The sequence below is a fragment of the Myotis brandtii genome, unplaced genomic scaffold (genome assembly GCF_000412655.1).
Source record: "Myotis brandtii unplaced genomic scaffold, ASM41265v1 scaffold513, whole genome shotgun sequence".
In the NCBI taxonomy this organism is placed as follows: domain Eukaryota; kingdom Metazoa; phylum Chordata; class Mammalia; order Chiroptera; family Vespertilionidae; genus Myotis; species Myotis brandtii.
Genome location: NW_005369552.1, coordinates 4,422,069 through 4,440,954, shown reverse-complemented (window position 1 = coordinate 4,440,954; position 18,886 = coordinate 4,422,069). Strand labels below are relative to the sequence as shown.

Sequence of the window (18,886 nt, the reverse complement as noted above, 5' to 3'; positions counted from 1 at the left end):
TGATTCTAATGTGCAGTCAAGGTTGAGAACCACTGTGCTAGAGTCAGGTCTCTATTGGGCCTTTTATTGATAGGTTTGGGGCACGCTGTCACCAGCTGCAGCTTGTTTAAGAGATTTTAGCAAAGTCTGAACCCTGATCCAGGACAGGCCATTCATATGAAAAAGCTGCTGCAAACAGCTTGGGTGGGGCTGCAAATTTGATGGTGTGGGGTCTCAGAAATCCACAGGTTGGAAAAAATAATGTGGGCCACATTAATTGAGACTCAGATATGGCTGCCAGTCAGCCCTGTGACAGAGTTGGTCCCAGCACAGGAACAATGACCCTTTCGAGCACCCTAGACTGGAAGAAAGCCTCCCCTGAGTCCCTACCCTGATGCCAAGCAATAAATCCTGTTCCTCCTATGTGTCTTGGTCCCCCAAAGCCACCTGGTGCTGGAGCTCCAAAGAAGCAGGACCATGTAAGTTTGTATGTGGGCCCTTTAAAAGGAACACCTGGGTCTGTGTCAGTCAGCCAAAATTCCTGCTGTTTTTTACAGCTCAAAGTTATGGGGACTTCTCTTTCCAGCTCTGGAACCTTGGGCTGGGGGGTCTGGTGTGGGTGTTGGGACCCCTTGCTCCTCATGGGCAGCCTCTGCAGTGATGATCTCCCTCCCGATTAAAAAAACAGCACATGTGGGGATTGGACCAGTCCCTTCTGAGCCTCCGCCTCTCCTCTCAGTCTCAATGTGCTTTTTTCTTTAATTCTCTAGTTGTAAAACTTCAATTCAGCCAGCTTTCAGGCAGTTCTGAATGATGGTTATTCTATATCTTAGTTGTAATTTTGATGTGGTTGTAAGAGGATGCAAGTACAAGTGTTTACCTACACCACCATCTTGGTTCTCTTTAGATATGTATTTATTGCCATGTTTTTCTTTTTCTTCTTAAAGAAGACCCTTTAACATTTCATGTAATACTGGTTTGGGGGTGATGAAATCTTTTAGCTTTCTCTTGTTTGGGAAGCTTTTTATCTGACCTTTGATTCTAAATGATAGCTTTGAGGTAACTCCATACTACTTTCCACAGTGGCTGCACCAGTATGAATTCCCACCAACAGTGCAAGAGAATTCTCTTTTGTCCTCATCCTAGCCAGCATCAACACTTGCTGTTTGTGGATTTATTGATGATAGGCATTCTGGCAGGTATGAGGTGAAATCTCATTGTGGTTTTAATTTGCATTTCTCTAATGATTAATGAAGTTGAAGTTTTTTTCATATGTCTATTGACCATCTGTATGTCCTCTTTGGAGAAGTGTCTATTCAGGCCCATTTTTTAATTGGATTTGGGGGGTTTTTTGGGTGTTTAATTTTATGTTATTTATAAATTTTGGATATTAACCCCTTATCACATGTATTATTGGAGGATATGTTCTCCCATTCAGTGGGTTGTCTTTTCATTTTGTTGATAATTTTGTTGATAAAAAGTTGTGCAAAAACTTTTTAGTTTGATGTAGTCCCATTTGCTTATTTTTTCCTTTCATTTTCCTTTCCCAAGGAGATATATCAGCAATAATATTGCTATGAGAAATGTCCTAGATTTTACTGCCTGTTTTCTTCTAGGATTTTTATTGTTTCAAGACTGACAAGTACCATATAATTTACTTATCCATGGAATCTAATGAATAAAATTAACTAACAAACAAAATAGAAACAGACCCATAGATACAGAGAACAGATTGACAGCTGTCAGAGGGGAGGGGGCAGGTGGCTGGGTGAAAAAGGTAAAGGGATTAAGCAAAAAAGCAACCTCAGAGACACAGACAACAGTGTGGTGTAGGGCAGGAGCATAGACTGAGATATGCATATAAAATTTATTTACACAGCCCGACTGGCGTGGCTAAGTGGTTGAGTGTCGACCTATGAACCAGGAAGTCAGGGTTGGATTCCAGGTCAGGGCACATGCCCAGGTTGTGGGCTCGATTCCCAGTGAGGGGCATGCAGGAGACAGCCAACCAAATGATTCTCTTTCATCATTGCTGTTTCTATCTCTCTCTCCCTCTCTTTTCCTCTCTGAAATAAAAAATCTTTTAAAAATATATTTTCACAAATGTAAGTAAATACATTTTAATTCTACCACACACACTAATACCACATATTCCATAATCTACAAAAAAAACCCACATTTACCTAGCTGCCATTATAACTGAAAGCCTAATTTTCTTTTATAATCTACTAAATTTTAAACTTATTTTTGAACTACTGCTACCATTGAGTGCAACTCTAATTCAGGCCAGAAATCTAAAACAAAAACAACAACAAAATCACACAACCAAGCATCAGTCACAATGACCACAGAATATAGACAAATGAGCAAATTTGCCACCAATAATACCAGCAAAGCAACTCTGAGTACCTGCTTAAATAATGGTGGCAATGTTCACACTTTGAAGACTAGCATCAACCATGCCAGTAACCAGTGACCTAAGCAAGCTGCTCTTTCACCCACACTGTGGCAATTACAGAAGGTAAAACACTGACCAATTCATAAATCAGAGCTTTATGTACCACTGAGAGCAAAAGGTAGGAATTCAAAAGAACTTTCTATGCTGCTGTTAGTATAAAAGCTTTTCTAGAAATTGTTTTCTCCACCTTCTGAGAACCTTTCTTATGGGGAATTATCTGTGTCCCAACTCTTCCTCCTGCCTGGATACACTTTGGTTCTGAATATGGAACAGGAATTAGCCAGAGAAGACTCTTGAGGACTGAGAAGAGAAACTATGACTGTAAACTTGAGCCTTCATGGAAAAATACCTAAACATTAAAACAAAAATTAGTTAAGGCAATCTCAAAAACAAACAACACAATTCTTAGGACTAGAAGGGTCATCCAAGGTGACATGGCCTAATTCCCTTATTTAATCATGGTCAATATTGAGTGCAGGCTCCAAATTTTGAAATGCTACCTTTCTTTGAGGTAGTTTTAGATAATTCTCCTATCAGTGGAATGCTTGTGACTCCTGAACAGATTCCAGCCTAGGAGTCTTAGTCTCTGCAGTTTTGGGTTTTGGATTTTCTCATAGTTACTAACCAAGGAATGCTTCTTTCGAGAAGAAAGTTCCAGCGTGGTATCATACAGACTTTCAACAAAGTTTCTAAGGCAGGGGACATTGACTTCATTTTTAACAGCCTGTAACAGAGATGCATGTTAATACTATATTAATTAAATTGTTGGTTATCAAATCCAGTTTGAAGAAGTTCTTAGACATGAAAATTTAACAACTCACAGCAGCAACTGGGACAAGAATTTCAACAAAAAGCCCGGCCAGGGCATGCTTGATGTCTTTGTCTTTGACCTCCAGGAAATAATGTGCACATTCCTGGGAAGCAGAAAAAGAGTGAAGGGCAGGAACACAGACTGAGATATGCATATAAAATGTATATATACAAATTTAAGTAAATACCTCTTAATTCCACCATCCATACTAACATTGCATATTCCATAATGTATAAAAAAAAAACCATGAATTTAGCATTTATATTAAAATTAACAATGGCCCCAATGACATTTTCCAAGGTTGGTTTTCTCACTCCCCTCCTATTTCCATCTCAAATCACTAAGTTGAAAGGACAAAGCACTACAATCAGCAAGCTTACATTCATCAGCTGACTTTCTGGTTGATTCAATCAGTCATTCATTTCCAACAAACTTCTATTGACTACTTACATCACTACTTACTGTGATGCCCTGAGCCCTGGTTTGACCCCAAAACACAGACCCCCAGAGAAGGTAAACATGGAAAGAGAGGAAGAGGAAATTATATCTTCTTGGGGCCCTGACATCCCTGGGTACAGAGCTATTTACTTGCTAGCCTGAATTTTAAGTGTGTTTATTATTCAGACAGTTTCACAAGCAAGTCTGGAAGCCTTTCCTTCCCTACCTTAGACAAGGAAACCTTTGCAATAGTTTCCTTAAGCAAGGATTTCTTTGCCTGTGGACTGCTGTCAATGAAAGGATATTTTGGGTTGCCCAGGGATCTAGTAGGAGTTGGCCTGTCCCGAATTCTGCCAGCCCCTTTCTCCTTCCCGGCCTTGGTAGTAACTTACTGTGGTCTTTATTAGGTATTGTTTTCATGGAAGAGTCAAAGGCTACATGTATATGTTAATATCTATATTAGCTACTACCAGTTATTTTCAGTCAACATTGGGATTATCACCAATAATAGTTACTGAAGTCCCCAGTCTATCAATATCATACTAAAACCTCATCCCAAGATAGTCACTGCCAGCATGGAAAGCCACTGACAACAGAGGGGAGCTTTATGGTTCCCAGCACTGTGACCCTTTTCTTACATTATTTTGCAGGTGTATAAAAATACTCTCTCAAATCATCATTAAAGTACATAGATACATGAATTAGGTGAGAGGGATAAAAATAAGAATAGTTTTATTTTTAATAATAGCAGTTACTGAGAATTCTCAGAACCCCTGTCTAAGGTTAGTGTCATTATCACCACTTTGCAGATAGGTGAGTGAGGCCTGGGATGGGAAGGTGGGGGAAAGATTAAGTCTGACTTGCCCAAGGTCACAGAGCTGGTTAGTGCTGAAGCTTGAATTCAAACCCAAGAAGTTTGATACACGGCCTATATTCTTTTTTAAAAACAGCCTTTTTGAGATATAGTTAACATACCATGCAACTCACCTATTTAAGTGTATTTTCTGTATATTCACTGTTGTAAACTGTTAGGGGCAAAAATAGAATATTGGGACTAGCTATGATTATGGGAAATATTAATCATGCTCTATTAACCATGATTGCTTTGTGTTGGTTAAAGAAAGGACATTCTAACCTGGCTGGGAGTTTTACACCCCTGTGACCTGGGAGTCAACCTTGGACCTGGGAGTCAACCTTGGAATTCGGTTCATTCTCATTCAAGACCTGCTTATTATCTTGGAAAGATTTAATAACCTTGTTGTCCAAACAATGGAATCCCACCCCAACCTCCTACTCCCCCATGTAATCTTTGTCCTCCCCTATATAAGTAGCTGGTTTATGGGGGTCTGCAGAGCAGATTTTTGTGGATGACTTGCTGCTCTCCCACCTCTGCCTGCATTATTGGAATAAATGCTCATATATGATTCAACCCTATCTCTGCTTAATTGGTTCAAGTAGTGACAGGCAGCGTGGACCCATTGATTGTCTGGTTACAAAACTATCACCATAGTCAAACTTAGAAACTTTTCATTATCCTCCAAAAAAACTTTGCCCTCGTTAGCAGTCATCCCCAATTTCCCTACTCACACCCCTTCCTCCAGCCCTATACTTTCTGTCTCTATAGGTTTGCCTATTATGGATATTTCCTATAAATGGAATCATATATGTAGTCTTTTGTGTCCAATTTCTTTCAGTTACCATACTATGTTGACGGTTCATCCAAATTGTAGCACTTATCAGTACTTCATTCCTTTTTATGGCTAAATAATATTGTAGACCACATTTAATTTATTCATTCATCAGTTGATAAACATTTGGGTTGTATCTACTTTTTTGCTGTTATGTATAGTGCTGCAATGAACATTTATTTGCATTCATGTTTTTGTGTGCACATATATTTTCATTTCTCTTGGGTATACACCTAGAAGTGGAATTGCTGGATCATATAGTAATTATAGATTTCACTACGTGAGGAGCTTTCAAAATGTTTTCCGAAGCGACTGCCACCAGCAGTATATGAGGGTCCCAATTTCTTGACATCTTCTTGCTAATACTGTCTTTTTTAAAAATATATTTTTTTATTGATTTCAGAGATGAATAAAAAGGGAGAGAGAGATAGAAACATCAATGATGAAAGAGAGTCATTGATCGGCTGCCTCTTGCACACCACACATTGGGGATTGAGCCGCCTTGTGCTCTGACTAGGAAGCCAACCCTGACCTCTTGGTTCATAGGTCAATGCTCAACCACTGAGCCACATCAGCTGGGCAACACTATCTTTTTTATTCCAGCTGGTTTAATGGATATGAAGTGGTACAGGCTATATTCATAGCCACTATATCTTAGCTCTTTATTAAGATTCTCACTAGGTCAGATTCAGAGCAGCATTAAAAGTATCCCTTCAGATACTAAAGTTTTGTAAACGTAATAGCTGTATATTCTGTGGAATCCTCATTAACAACAATTCCTTTGTTAGCACATAATAATAAACACTGTGTAACTGACATCTAAACCTGTATGGTTTGGTTAATTTTCTAAATTCCTTCTGATAGTGTGAATAAGAAGATCTCTTCATTATTTAAAGTTCTGATGCCTATGAATTAGCATAGCCAACTAATGCTATTAACTCTAAACAGTAAAAAAATCAGCTACATTTTATTTACAGAACAATATGTAGCCAATGGATGAGAGAGAGAGAGAGAGAGAGAGAGAGAGAGAGAAAAGGTTAATTGCCAGAGTCCATTCATTGTCTTCACTAGCTGAGTTTAGACAGAGATCCCCCCAAAAGCTAGTAGCCATTGAAAGTCCTAGTAAAGGTCAGGGCTTGAAAGTCCTAGCAAAGGTCAGGGCTGTGCACCACCCAGTTAATCTAGGAACCACTCAGTTAATTTAGGTAATAATAGTTGAAGCATCCCCACCTTAGTTCCCTTAATTCCTTAGATAGTTATGTAGATCCTTGTTGATTATTGTTAATCAGTTACTCTGCCTACACTCGGAAATCTATTGATAAGCTAATCAGTTACTCTGCCTACACTTGGAAATCTATTGATGAGTTAATCAGATACTTTTGTCTACTCCTGGAAATTGCTGATCTGTGTGTCATTGAAACTTCCTTACCCTAAGGGCTACTCCAGATCAATAAAAGATTGGAGCAGCCTGAGCATGGGTGGAAGTCCTTCGGGACTTGCCCGCCTGGTCCCCCAATATTGCAAAATTATCTCGTGTCTTTTTCTCTCATTTGTTGTGCGGCTCCACTTTCAGATACCGAACCCTACTCCACGCAGAACGTGGAGGGAGTGTTACTCGACAGTTAATAAATAAGACATTCCCCTGGACACCCTGCTCCAAAGTTGATGTGAAGTTTAAAAATAAAATTATATGCCTGCAACTCTATTATTTGGTTACAAAGCCCTTTCTGAATTATTAAGGAAAAAGTAGGACTTTTTCCACCTTGACAAGTAACTGGGTTTTCACATTCCAGGTGAGTTACTTTGAGGAAGGAAGTCACTCAAACTGATAGCCCTTGGTCTTTCTGCTGAAGATATTACCTGCATAAACTGAAGCGAGGCCTCAAAGTCCTCCACTGGGTACATCTTAATCCGAAAGAATTTCATCCCCATTATCAGGCTGATGATGCTTTGAACAACATATGGGCTCTGCTCCTTATGTCGTAATTCTTTGAGCTCTGCCATAAATTTCTTCTTCACAGAATGGAATCTAAGAAGAGAATATGAGTGATTTATCAAATAATGGGTAGGAAAGTGACTGTAATGGAGGCCTCCAGCATCTTGGGGTGACAAGGAACAAGGATGGGGGTCCTTCAAATCAATCAAAGTACAGTGTCTGAGATTTTGAAAGGAGTTGGTATTGGGGATTTGGTAGAGTCCCATCTTCTCCCTTGTTATTCCGTAAATACTCAACATCTCCTTCAGGCTAGAGATAAGATCCAAGGTTACATAGATCCTCTCAAAATACTACAGATCTTAAACCGAGTTCCATTTCTTCAGGCTTAGCAATTTCCAACACACTTGCAGACCCCGAGGACCTGAAGCATCAGTGGTGAGCATATGAGCAATAATAGCATGCCAGGCTTGCTAGTTCTGACAGTGACAGGGAATAATGCCCAGGAAAATGCCCACATCCACTTCCAAAGTTTTAAGCTGTTGTTTTATTTATAGTTTTAAGTTTATGATTATTGAAGAAAATATTTTTAGGTTAAAAGAAAATCTAGTAATGGGAAAATTTAAATTAGCTCTAGAAGATAAGTTCTCTACTACATGGGAAAAGATCCAGTTCTCAAGGAATTTAAAGCATTTGTATTGCTTGAAAATAAAATAATATTAATAATTAATAATATTAATTACAACATTATTATATAGGATTAAAAAAAGAATAGATCTTAGGATGCAAGATGGTAGCAAATCTTCAAAGTACCTGAGGGTGAGGGACTATAAACACAGAAGTTATCCAAACTATTTCTGAGATAGGCAGTTTCACAGTTAGTTAAAAAAAAAGAAAACACAAGGAAATTGTTGTAAGAGTAATGATACTGTATTTGGTTTCCTGAGACCATCAGCCTGAGGTTCTGCATAAGTTAAAAGGGATAATTAAGAATGAGGTGTGATTGGAGAGGGCAATTATGATGATAGAAGTTAAAGGCCATCTAGTAGAGCCTCAGAAGTATGGAACAGCAACTCTTGATACCCCAAAGTAGAAATTTTAGGACAAATTAAGAGGGAGGTAAAATATAGATACTGTTTCACTAAAAGGCAACGACAGGAATGTATGACTGAGAAGTTGGGTATAAGGGGCTTCTGACAGCTGGCAATTTTCTAGTTCTCAGCTTGGGTGGAAGAAGTGACATGGTATTCATTTGGTAACATTTGGTTAAAATTGTTTGTCTTGTTCTAAACAATGTGTGGATTTTTTTTCTTTAGGTTTGCTATATACATATTTCACAATAAAAAAGATTTTTAAGAAGACAATGGAGCAGAAAATATAAATTCCAAACTCCAATGTCATCATTCTTTTCTACTTCTTAGAGTAAAAGAATAAAATTGATGATGATAGCTACAAGTAGCAGTCAGAGCTTACAATATGCCAGGCAAAGTTCAGTGAACTTCACATAGGGTAACTCATTTAACTCTCACAACCACTCTAGTGGGATACTATTATTATGGCCCTTTTACAGAAGAAACACTTGTGGCAGAGGTTTTGTAATAGTCACATAGCTGGCAGAGCCAGACTTTTAAGCAAAATGTCTGGCTGTAGAGGCCATGCTGTTAACCTTTATGCTATAGTATGTCCAGACCAGTGGTTCTCAAAGTGTGGTTCCCAGATCAGCATCACCTGGGAACTTGTGAGAAACACATTCTCTGGCCCACCTCAGACTTCCAGAACAAGAAACTCTGGGGGTGAGTCCAGTCATCCTGTTTAACAAGCCCTATAGGTGAACCTGATGTGCTAAAGTTTCTAAGGTACTGGTATGAATCAGGAATAACAATCCAATACATTTGTAAGATCATGTATATTTGATGTACCTTACATACACTCTTACATTTTTATCTTCACAACAATCCACTGAGTCAGGCAGTGAATGCATTTCCACTTTACAAATGAAGAAACAGATCTGGAAAACTAAAGTGACAAAGACAAGACTCAAACTCAGGTTGTTCTGATGCAAATTCCAGGAATTTCCACTATAACTCAGCTGCATAGTTCATGACAGTCATGAACTATGAAATGTAGCCCCTGCCCTATCTAGAACAGTGTACAGTTTAATTGGGAAGATAAAATAATGTATCCTTGACAATGAACCTTGTGAATAAATAATAATAATAATAATAATAATAATAATAATGATGATGATGTGGTGTGTTAGCATGTGTCTGGAACTTTGCCTCGATCTCTCTGATCCTTCAGGGAGGTTGAATGCTCCAGGCCAAATCACTTTCTCATATCTTCCATTGTCTTTTATGTGAATAATATACTTAAAAGCAGGTAGAGGGCACTGGAGAATGAAGAGACTCTTTCCAGCTGGATAATTAGAGATTTCAGAAGGGATCTGACTATCTAGAAGGGCAAGCAGAGGTCTTTTGGCAGAGATGGGGAGAGGGTAGGGAGAAGAAATGGCATGGAAAGCCATGAAAGTGACTTTCAATCAAGATTATAAAAATTAATAATGAAATATGAGAGTTTAAAAAATTAATTAATCTTACATGTTATATTGTTTTAAAGATCACATGATACCTAAGAAAGTTTTCCATTTCTTTTTCATAATTGAAACAAGGAGAGGTAGGAAAAGGCAGGTTATTTGTATAACCCACTTTTCAATATTCTCATGAATATTGAAAAGTTAGTTAAAAGTCTATTTCTCATTTGAAAATAAATATGGCTATCTTTTACTTAAAAAAATTCCAAAATGACATAAGCATGTTATTTTAACATAAAAATATTCCTAAAATCTATGTGTACTAAAATCTATATTCCCTTAAGATAATTTCAGGGAAAAACAAACTTCTCTTCAATGACCGTGCCTTTAGTATTTAGTATTATCTTTAGTAAAAACATTAGCTAAATGACATTCACATACAAATAACTTCTGCTTTAAAATGAATAGTACATATTTTAAAGTGAGAGTAAGAATATATACATTAAGATTGTATCAGATAAGGAGAAAGTAGTTTTGAAATCTATGAATCTTAGAAGTAATCATCAGTATTTAAATGAATATGTCACATTTTAACAACAAAAAAACTCCCTACCTTAAAATACCTAATTTTAACTTAATTGGCTTTAACAAAGTTAACACTAGGTGAATACTACTTCATAGCGAAAATGTTTTCCCTTAAGGACAATAATTAAGCACATCATCACTATTAAGATTAATAATAGTCATTCTGTTAAGACTAAAGTAATATTAAAAACTAAAGTCATAATGAAGAAAATATTTCATATGCATTATCATTAGGAACTAGATACAAAATCTTAAATTAGAATTGTTGTATTACCCAAGTTTATTTTAAAAGAGATAACCACCTGTACCTGATAAGCAAACACCCCTTTTCCCCAAGAACAAATGAAGCATTAATTCCTAAGGCAGTGATAAAGTGATAGTCCTGGTGAACTTATGAGAAGAAAGTAATGTGATCATTCCTAGTATGATACCAGTTCAAGATTGTACTGTCTATCAGTAAAGGTTAACTGTCCATTGATTGTGATGACCATATATTACTGTGATTAACTACAAGAACCCACTGGCCAAGTGGGTCTCCTGTGACGGCAAAGTATTGGAGCCTTGTCCAAATAGAGACATTTCTTACACTCTACTATTGCAGAATTAGGACAAATATTGACATCATAAAAATATAAAAAGCCACTGTTGGCAAGAAAAATTGGCTTGGTGTATCATACATCTAACCAAATATGGCAATTCCTACAACTTTAGAGTATTGTTTAGTTATGGCATTGGTTCTCAATTCATTCAGAACTAACCCCAAATTGAAGTAGCTAAAAAAGGCCATTCTAGACATAACAAATACTGTTATGCATAATTCACAAAAACTAAGAAAAACAGAAGATGTTATTTTTGGCATATTAAACTTCATATGGACTGATGAACCATAATGATTACAGTGGGCTATATTAAATAAAGTACAATGTAGTCTCCTGCAAAATGGCCCAGATAACTCTACTGTTTAGTTCTAATGCAAGCTTTAGCCAGTTTTTTCTTTCCTCTGTTGCTGTCAGTCTTTGAGCTTCGCAGTTCTCACTGGCATGAGTGTACCTACCTCTCTCCCATCTAATAGACTCATGTTTCATGTGTTAGAAAAAATGGGTAGTTCAGATAAATAGATAAATTGGGTCAGATTAAGTCATGCCATGGAGTTTTTTGGGTCTATTCCTGAGTTCCTGTCTATGTTTTGGCTAGGTAAGATTGCTAAATAAGTACTTCAATTAAAAAAAAATGGGTATTTCCATGATACTAAGTTAGGAAATTCCATCTCTTAAAGATAAAAATCTCTTTCAGAAGGTTGCATTTCTCAAGGATCAGGGCATCACTGTTGCTTTCAGCTGGCTTCTTGCCTTGGGTTCCCATTAGGTCCGTAGCTCAATTTGCCTAACTAGGCATTCAGGATCTTGCCCGATCTGCCTGAGGGTGGGATAAGATGAAGATGGGAAAATAGGGTGTAACATCACTTTTGGAAGAAGTATATTATTGCTAATAATCTAACACCACTTTGTTCTAGCCTGCTAAGTAGTGTTATGGGGCCAGATAAATTTAGCAATGACAATTTTCCTCTGACTTGTTTCCATGACAGAGTACGGGACATTTTTAGCTCAGCTGAATTAAGTAAGCTCTATAGTAAAGGGACATTCTAGAATGGAATTTTCCCACTCATAGATGATATCGTAATCACCCACTTGTGGAATATAGAAAACAAAACATTTTAGTATATGTTCTGCTGAAGCTAGCACAACAAAACTTTTAAAACTGATTAACTTCTTTGGAATATTTGGGCAAAGATAAAAATAATTTGATTAGACCATTTCTTTATTTGATGCAGTCATATGAAACTCATGAACTCTTGGTAGGGTCTGACCCAACTGTCAAGTGAAAAAAAATAACAAAGCAAACAAATTGGAAAAAGACTTGTATTTGCCTTGGGGAAGCTTTTAGTCAGTTTCAGAGACAGGGCACACACAGCAAAACAACCCTAGCTTCCTGTAAGTTCACTCATGTCTCCTTCCTGAGAGTAAGGTGGAGGGATGGGATGAGTTGGCAGAAACACTCCTGTTCTTATGGTAAAGGTTTCTGACTAACGTTTACTTACTTAGCTTGTGCCAGCACTCCAATGACTTCTGCATACAGGTCTGCCACAATGTGCATATTACCAGTGTTAGGACCAAGGTACCTAAATAAAATATAATTAGACACATTAGGGGTCCCTGGTCATCTAAAACTTGATTTAGTTTTAGCACCCAATCTTGTCAAAATTCTAAAGTGAGAAATTACTTTACCCTTCTTTGTATTTAAAGTGCTTGAAAGCCAAGTTAATAACGTCATGTATTAAACTGTCTAATACAGGATGAAGTGGAATCTGGAAAAAAAAAGAGATGGCTCTTAATTTGAAGGGAATATTAAAGATCAAATCAATAAGAGTACTTCCAATAACTGTATATGGACTTTAGCAATCAATAAATATAATTCATATGACCCAGTACTTGAAATTCAAAAATAATTAAAAACTTAAGTAGTTTTCAGATAAGTAAATCATATATAAAAGTAACATTAAATTACTGACCTGTTTTAAAACTTCTATTAATACTAAAGAAAAAATAAAATCAATGGCGAGGTCCCGTCTTTCCATTAAATAATCTCGCTGCTGTTCATCACTGTAAAATTTTAAAAAGTCACATTAATTGGCATTGAAGATATTGTGAGTGATATAATTCATTAAAAACTGAGGACTCATCCCAATGGGCTGCAAGCCATTTTTGATATTACAAGATTGCAGTGGTAAATACAGTATTTGCTGAAGCTAACCCTAATACTCATGTACAGTGAACAAACACTGAATCAGAATATTTGACTGCAAATTTTACATTTTCAACCATGCCAAACTTGAGTAGCTATTTGTGAATCTATAACCCCATCTTGTCAGCTTTTCTAAGGTATGTTTCAACCCAGGAATTCTATCATCTGTAAAGTGGATACAAACACAAGACAGAGTTACCATACTAGAGGTGTACAGTGAAGTATCTTGTGAAAGGAGCTAAATAATGTAAGGACATAACATGATTAGCAATTGGAACAGAACTATAGGGGTGAAGAAAGGATCAGCATTTATTTTTTTTTGCCCTGTCCCATTCTTCTTGACCTTTGTCCCTTGATATTTATGAAAAGAGGAAAGAAGAAGTGAGAGGGTATTGGAAGAGAGAGACTGAAAAACAGATGGAAGAAGAGGTAAAAGAGGCAAAGTGGAGTCATTTGAAGTCATTCAAAAGTTGGGGAGCAAAATTAGCACTGCCAGGAGGATGGAAATGTAAGTCCCTCCCATATCTTACGCTTATTTAACATACTGACTGAGGGCTAATTTCGATTGAACAAAGAAAGAAAAATGAAATGATTGCTGAGTTCCCCGGCAGAGAAGCAAGAATAGTGGCTAAGAGCATTGGCTTTGGTATGAACCAGTCCTGAGTTAAAATTATGCCTCTTCTACTTATCAGTAATGTCCCTATCTATGAATGGAAATAATAATAGCAATTATATAAAGGTTTACTTGAGTACTAAATAAGATAAAGCAGTTTACTCTCTCGAACACACAACTGCTCAATACTTGTATCTATATATATAAAAAGCTAAGCGACCGGCCGGTAGATATGATGCACACTGACCACCAGGGGGCAGATGCTCAACACAGGAGCTGCCCAGCAACAGCAACTTTGCAGAGTGCCCCCTCGCACTCTGGATGCCTTGGGGGATGTCGGACTGCCGGTTTCAGCCCGATCCCTGCAGGCCAGGCTGAGGGACCCCACCTGCCAGAAAGACCCCGCTCACTCTGCAGATACCCTTCGAGCCCTGGCGCCGCCCCAGGTGCAGCAGGCCAGGAAGGGACTGCAGGAGGTTGGCTCCAGGGAGTGTCTGGCTCCTCTTGCCCAGTCCCACCCCACCGGCCACCTTCTAATTAATTTCCTTTCAATGTGCACCAATCCGTGCACCGGGCCTCTAATATTAAATAAAGCAATGAGAAAGAATGGCAGGATTTGGACTTGTCAGGCAAATATTTTCAAAACAAGTCAAGAATATTTTAAATATGAACATTTTTTGTCTGTAGTCCAGAGGAAGTGAGCAGAAAGGAAGATGATATTTAAGCTATAAAAAATAACTTCTGGAGGAGCTCTGTAACCATCAACAAGTCAAATTAAGGCTGGTGGATGACAGGATGGGTTAACAAGGGAAGCTGCAGCCTTGACTTTCAAGGGGAAATGTAGTGACAGGGTCAGAACTCCTTCATTCAGGATCATTTATGAACAGTCCTGCCAGAAGGAGAAGTGAACTGAACAGAACCATCTATCGGAAGCCCTTCAAGACTCACCAGAAGAAGAAGTGCTACTGCCAGTTGGGAAAGAAGAAAACATGTGGAAATAGATTTAAAAAGAGGGCATTCACACATCTAACCTAGAGATTATATCATGGAATATGGGAACAAGAAGCTTAATGACCAAATGGAAGGTGAACTCCTAAAGATGGCCAGCAGCAGTAGAGAGAAAATGTTTGTGTTGGATGGCTCATCAGGGTCTTCAAAAGGGGCCAGAAGACCTTGAGAAAGTAGCAGTTCTTGGTAGAAAAATATTTTTTAAACTCTTAAGTCTGTCTTATTTATTAAGCCCATGATGCTTTCAAATAAAAGTAAGACATATACTTTTCCAATAATGAATTCAACTTTATTGCTTGTTTGAGGTCTAACTTCCAGGAGCCAGAGGCATTTGACAAATTTATTTGGCAGTCAAAATGTTGATATTATACTAATCCTAGAAAACATAACCCAAATACACACTTGTCACATTTGACTGTTTTCAGTTGTTCATGCTTCTCCTGAAAGCTCCTCTTTTCTTTTCTTTTCTTTTTTTTTTTTTAGTAACAGAAACTCACATTATTGGCTACATTATGCTTTGGAGACCCTTACTCTGTTGGCTTTCTCCCAAACACACACACACACTCTCTTGTTTAAACTTTCAAATGATACTGAGTTGAATTTTGCTGTCCTTATTCTGTATTTGATCCCTGCAATTACTTTGATCTCCTGAAAATAATCAGTAACGTGATAAAAAAAACTATTATTTTCAATCTATAAAGCAATCAATTAATGAAAAATCTAGTTTTCGTAATTCTGACAAAGCCAAGGAACAAAACTAAAACTCACTTAAGTCAACTCAACAAAATCATCCCACTTCCTACCTCCAGGAAAGTTTTAATAATGTCTCTTCATAATCTAACAGGTAATGTGAGAAATACAATAAAATGATTCCATTAATTTAATCACCACACAGTCTCAATTTTCAGACACAAGAATTGAATTTCTACCTGTAAAATTTGATACATTAAAAAAGTATTTATGAAGAGAGATTGCTAATTGGTATGGAGTTCCTTTATGGGACAGTGAAAATGTTCTGGAATTAGACAGTGGTGATGTTGCATGACCTCATGGATGTACCAAAAACACAGAATTATACACTTGAAATGGGTAAATTTTACTGTTTGTAAATTATATTTCAATAAAAATTCCCTCTTTAACTAAAAAATTTTCTCCCCCAAACAAAATGATAAATAAATGATTGAATATTGCATAAAGTCACATACATTATAAAATGAAATTACAAGTTTGGATGAATTTTAATTTGGTAAAATTAAAGTCTCCTATTTCAAGAGATGTCTATATTTAAAGAATACTAGGAGTGCCAAGAAAAATGAAAGGGATAAATTACTTATAAGTAGTAATTAATATCTGATTTTCTGAGTGATTTCAGTTTACTGTCTTTAAATACATAAAAACATGCATAACCAATTCATGTGGAGAAATCTAGTTTCTTTTGAAATAATCTTTTTTTAAAAAGATAAATGTATTATATGAAAACATGCTCAAAGTCACTGATCATCTAAGAGATGCAAATCAAAACGATAATGAGGTACCATCTCACACCTGTCAGAATGGCTATCATCAACAAATCAAAAAATGACAAGTGCTGGAGAGCATGCGGAGAAAAAGGAACCCTCTTGCACTGCTGGTGGGAATGCAGACTGGTACAGTCACTGTGGAAAACAGTATGAAGTTTCCTTAAAATTAAAAATGGAATTCCCATTTGACCCAGTAATCCCACTTCTAGGAATGTATTCCAAAAAATCAGAAACACCAATCAGAAAGGATATATGCACCCCTATGTTCATAGCAACACAATTTACAATAGCTAAGATTTGGAAAAGCCTAAGTGCCCATCAGCAGATGAGTGGATTAAAACCCTGTGGTTCATCTACACAATGGAATACTATGCTTCTATGAAAAAGAAGGAAATCTTACCATTTTCAACAGCATGGATGGACATAGAGAGCATTAATAAGTGAAATAAGCCAGTTGGAGAAAGATAAATATCACATGCTTTCACTCATTTGTGGAATATAATGAACAACAAAAACTGATGAACAGAAATAGATCCAGAGACAAAGAAACATCGAACAGACCATCAAACCTCAAGAGTGAAGGCAGGGGAGGGTGGGGGGGTGTAAGAGACCAACCAAAGGATATATATGCATGCATATAAGCATAACCAATGGACCCAGACAGTAGGGGGTGGTAAGGGCATGTGCTTGGGAGTGGCCAGGGAGAGGTCAATGGGGGAAAAAGGAGACATATGTCATACTTTAATCAATAAAGAAAAAAGATAAATGTATTAAAGGAGGTTGATTTAAAACATATGAAATTACATTTATTTACCTAAAATTTGGAGAAACGTATATTCATTGGACAGTATGAGAATTTCAAGTTTTGTGGCTGCCTAAGTGCTCATGCAGCAGCAAGTTCTACTTTCCAAATGCACATAACAAATAAACAAAATTCTTTGCTGGAACAGAAGTTAGAGATGCTATAATCTGACTTCCCCACTTTGCTCATGAAGAGGCTGAGGTACAGAGAGGTGGTTAGTTGCCCAAAGCCACATGGCTAATTAGTGGCAGCTCCACGACTATGGCTAATGTCCAACCCAGCATCTTTTCACAGTACACTGGGCATTCAAGGTTACTGAGAAGAACTAAAACATCCAGGCAGTGTCATGCAGGGCAAGCAGCAGCCCTTCTGCTTTCAGGTGTAGACTGGAAGCGAGAGGGCACAGAAAAGGTATGAGGGTAACCTTGGCCCCTTACACCTTGCCCCACCAATGTTGAAATAAGGCCCTGTATGAATTTTCAACCTATGACAGCTGCCAGTGACAAGTTTTCCAAATGTGCCACCTGACAAATAAGGAGCTCCTGCACCTGCTAGGTATCTGTGCAAAGAGGCAGGAATACCTAGATGCCTCTTAACTCTCATTTTGATTTACATTTCTTAAACAAAATGAAAGAAAGAAGGAAGGAAAGGAGGGAGGGAGGAAGAAAAAAGAAAATAAAAATAAATAAAAAGAAACCATAATTCTCAAAATCCTTATGCAAAAGAAATGTACCTTTTTGATTTATTGCTTGTTCTTGGTCTGTATTCGTGTGATTCATCCTCAATGTCATTTTGCCTTTTATACCAGTCAAACAATGTGCGCAGAATGGAAGGCAGGCAGTACTCAGAAAGAGAGCTCATTGAGCTGATGACCTATAGAGAAAAGCAGGTGATTAAAGCAGCGATTTTCAAACTTTTTCATCTCAGGGCACACATAAACTAATTATTAAAATTCTCCAGCACAACCAAAAATACTTTTTTTGCTGATCTGACAAAAAAAATAGGTATACTTTTGATTCATTCACATCAGATGGCTATTATTGTGTTGGCTATTGTTATTTTTTTATTTGACAATCTAAGGGAAAAGAGGTCAGTGCCCCTGACCAAATAGTCAGGTATTGTATGTTTCAAAAATTCTTATAGCACACTGGTTGCAAATTGCTGGATTAAATGCTTTGGTGGCACTGTCAATTACTGAGAAACTTTTTATTTCACAAATAACTCCAAGACACAGTCACAACAAAGTTTTCTTATTTATCACAGTCCTTCCTTTAATAAGGACAGTGCCATGTCCTTCTTAGGTCCTCAAAAATACTGTTCTATAAATAAACTAGAGGCCCAGTGCACGACATTCGTGCACTGTGGGGGGAGGGGGTCTCGCCTCCGCCTCTGCGCTCACCAGCATCAGCCCAGCTTCTGGCTGACCACCAGGGGGCAGGTCTTGCATTGAGCATCTGCCCCCTGGTGGTCGTTGCACTTCATAGCAACTGGTCATTCCATTTGGTTGATTTGCATATTACCCTCTTATTATATAGGATACTAGAGGCCCGGTGCACAAAAATTTATACACTGGAGGGACGGGGTCCCTCAGCCCAGCCTGCCCCCTATCACATACTGGGAGCCATCAGGGATGTCCTACTGACGGCTTAGGCCCACTCCCTGCTCCCCTTGGGGAGCAGGCCTAAGCCACAGTCTGGCCTCCCTTTGTGGGAGGCGACC

The 18,886-nt window shown here is 37.7% G+C and overlaps 1 protein-coding gene across 2 annotated transcripts in view; it reads right to left on the bottom strand.

Moving 5' to 3' along the window:
* FRY (furry homolog (Drosophila)) overlaps positions 1-18,886 on the bottom strand; it is a 306,328-nt gene that overhangs the window by 99,931 nt on the left and 187,511 nt on the right. For both annotated transcript variants that reach the window (XM_014548562.1, XM_005877266.2), the window contains exons 4-10: positions 17,901-18,040; positions 12,992-13,082; positions 12,708-12,787; positions 12,521-12,601; positions 7,235-7,403; positions 3,259-3,351; positions 3,063-3,161 (exon numbers count right to left, since the gene is read on the bottom strand). In XM_014548562.1, coding sequence (XP_014404048.1) covers positions 3,063-3,161; positions 3,259-3,351; positions 7,235-7,403; positions 12,521-12,601; positions 12,708-12,787; positions 12,992-13,082; positions 17,901-18,040 — 753 coding nt within the window. The remainder of the gene's footprint in view (positions 1-3,062; positions 3,162-3,258; positions 3,352-7,234; positions 7,404-12,520; positions 12,602-12,707; positions 12,788-12,991; positions 13,083-17,900; positions 18,041-18,886) is intronic.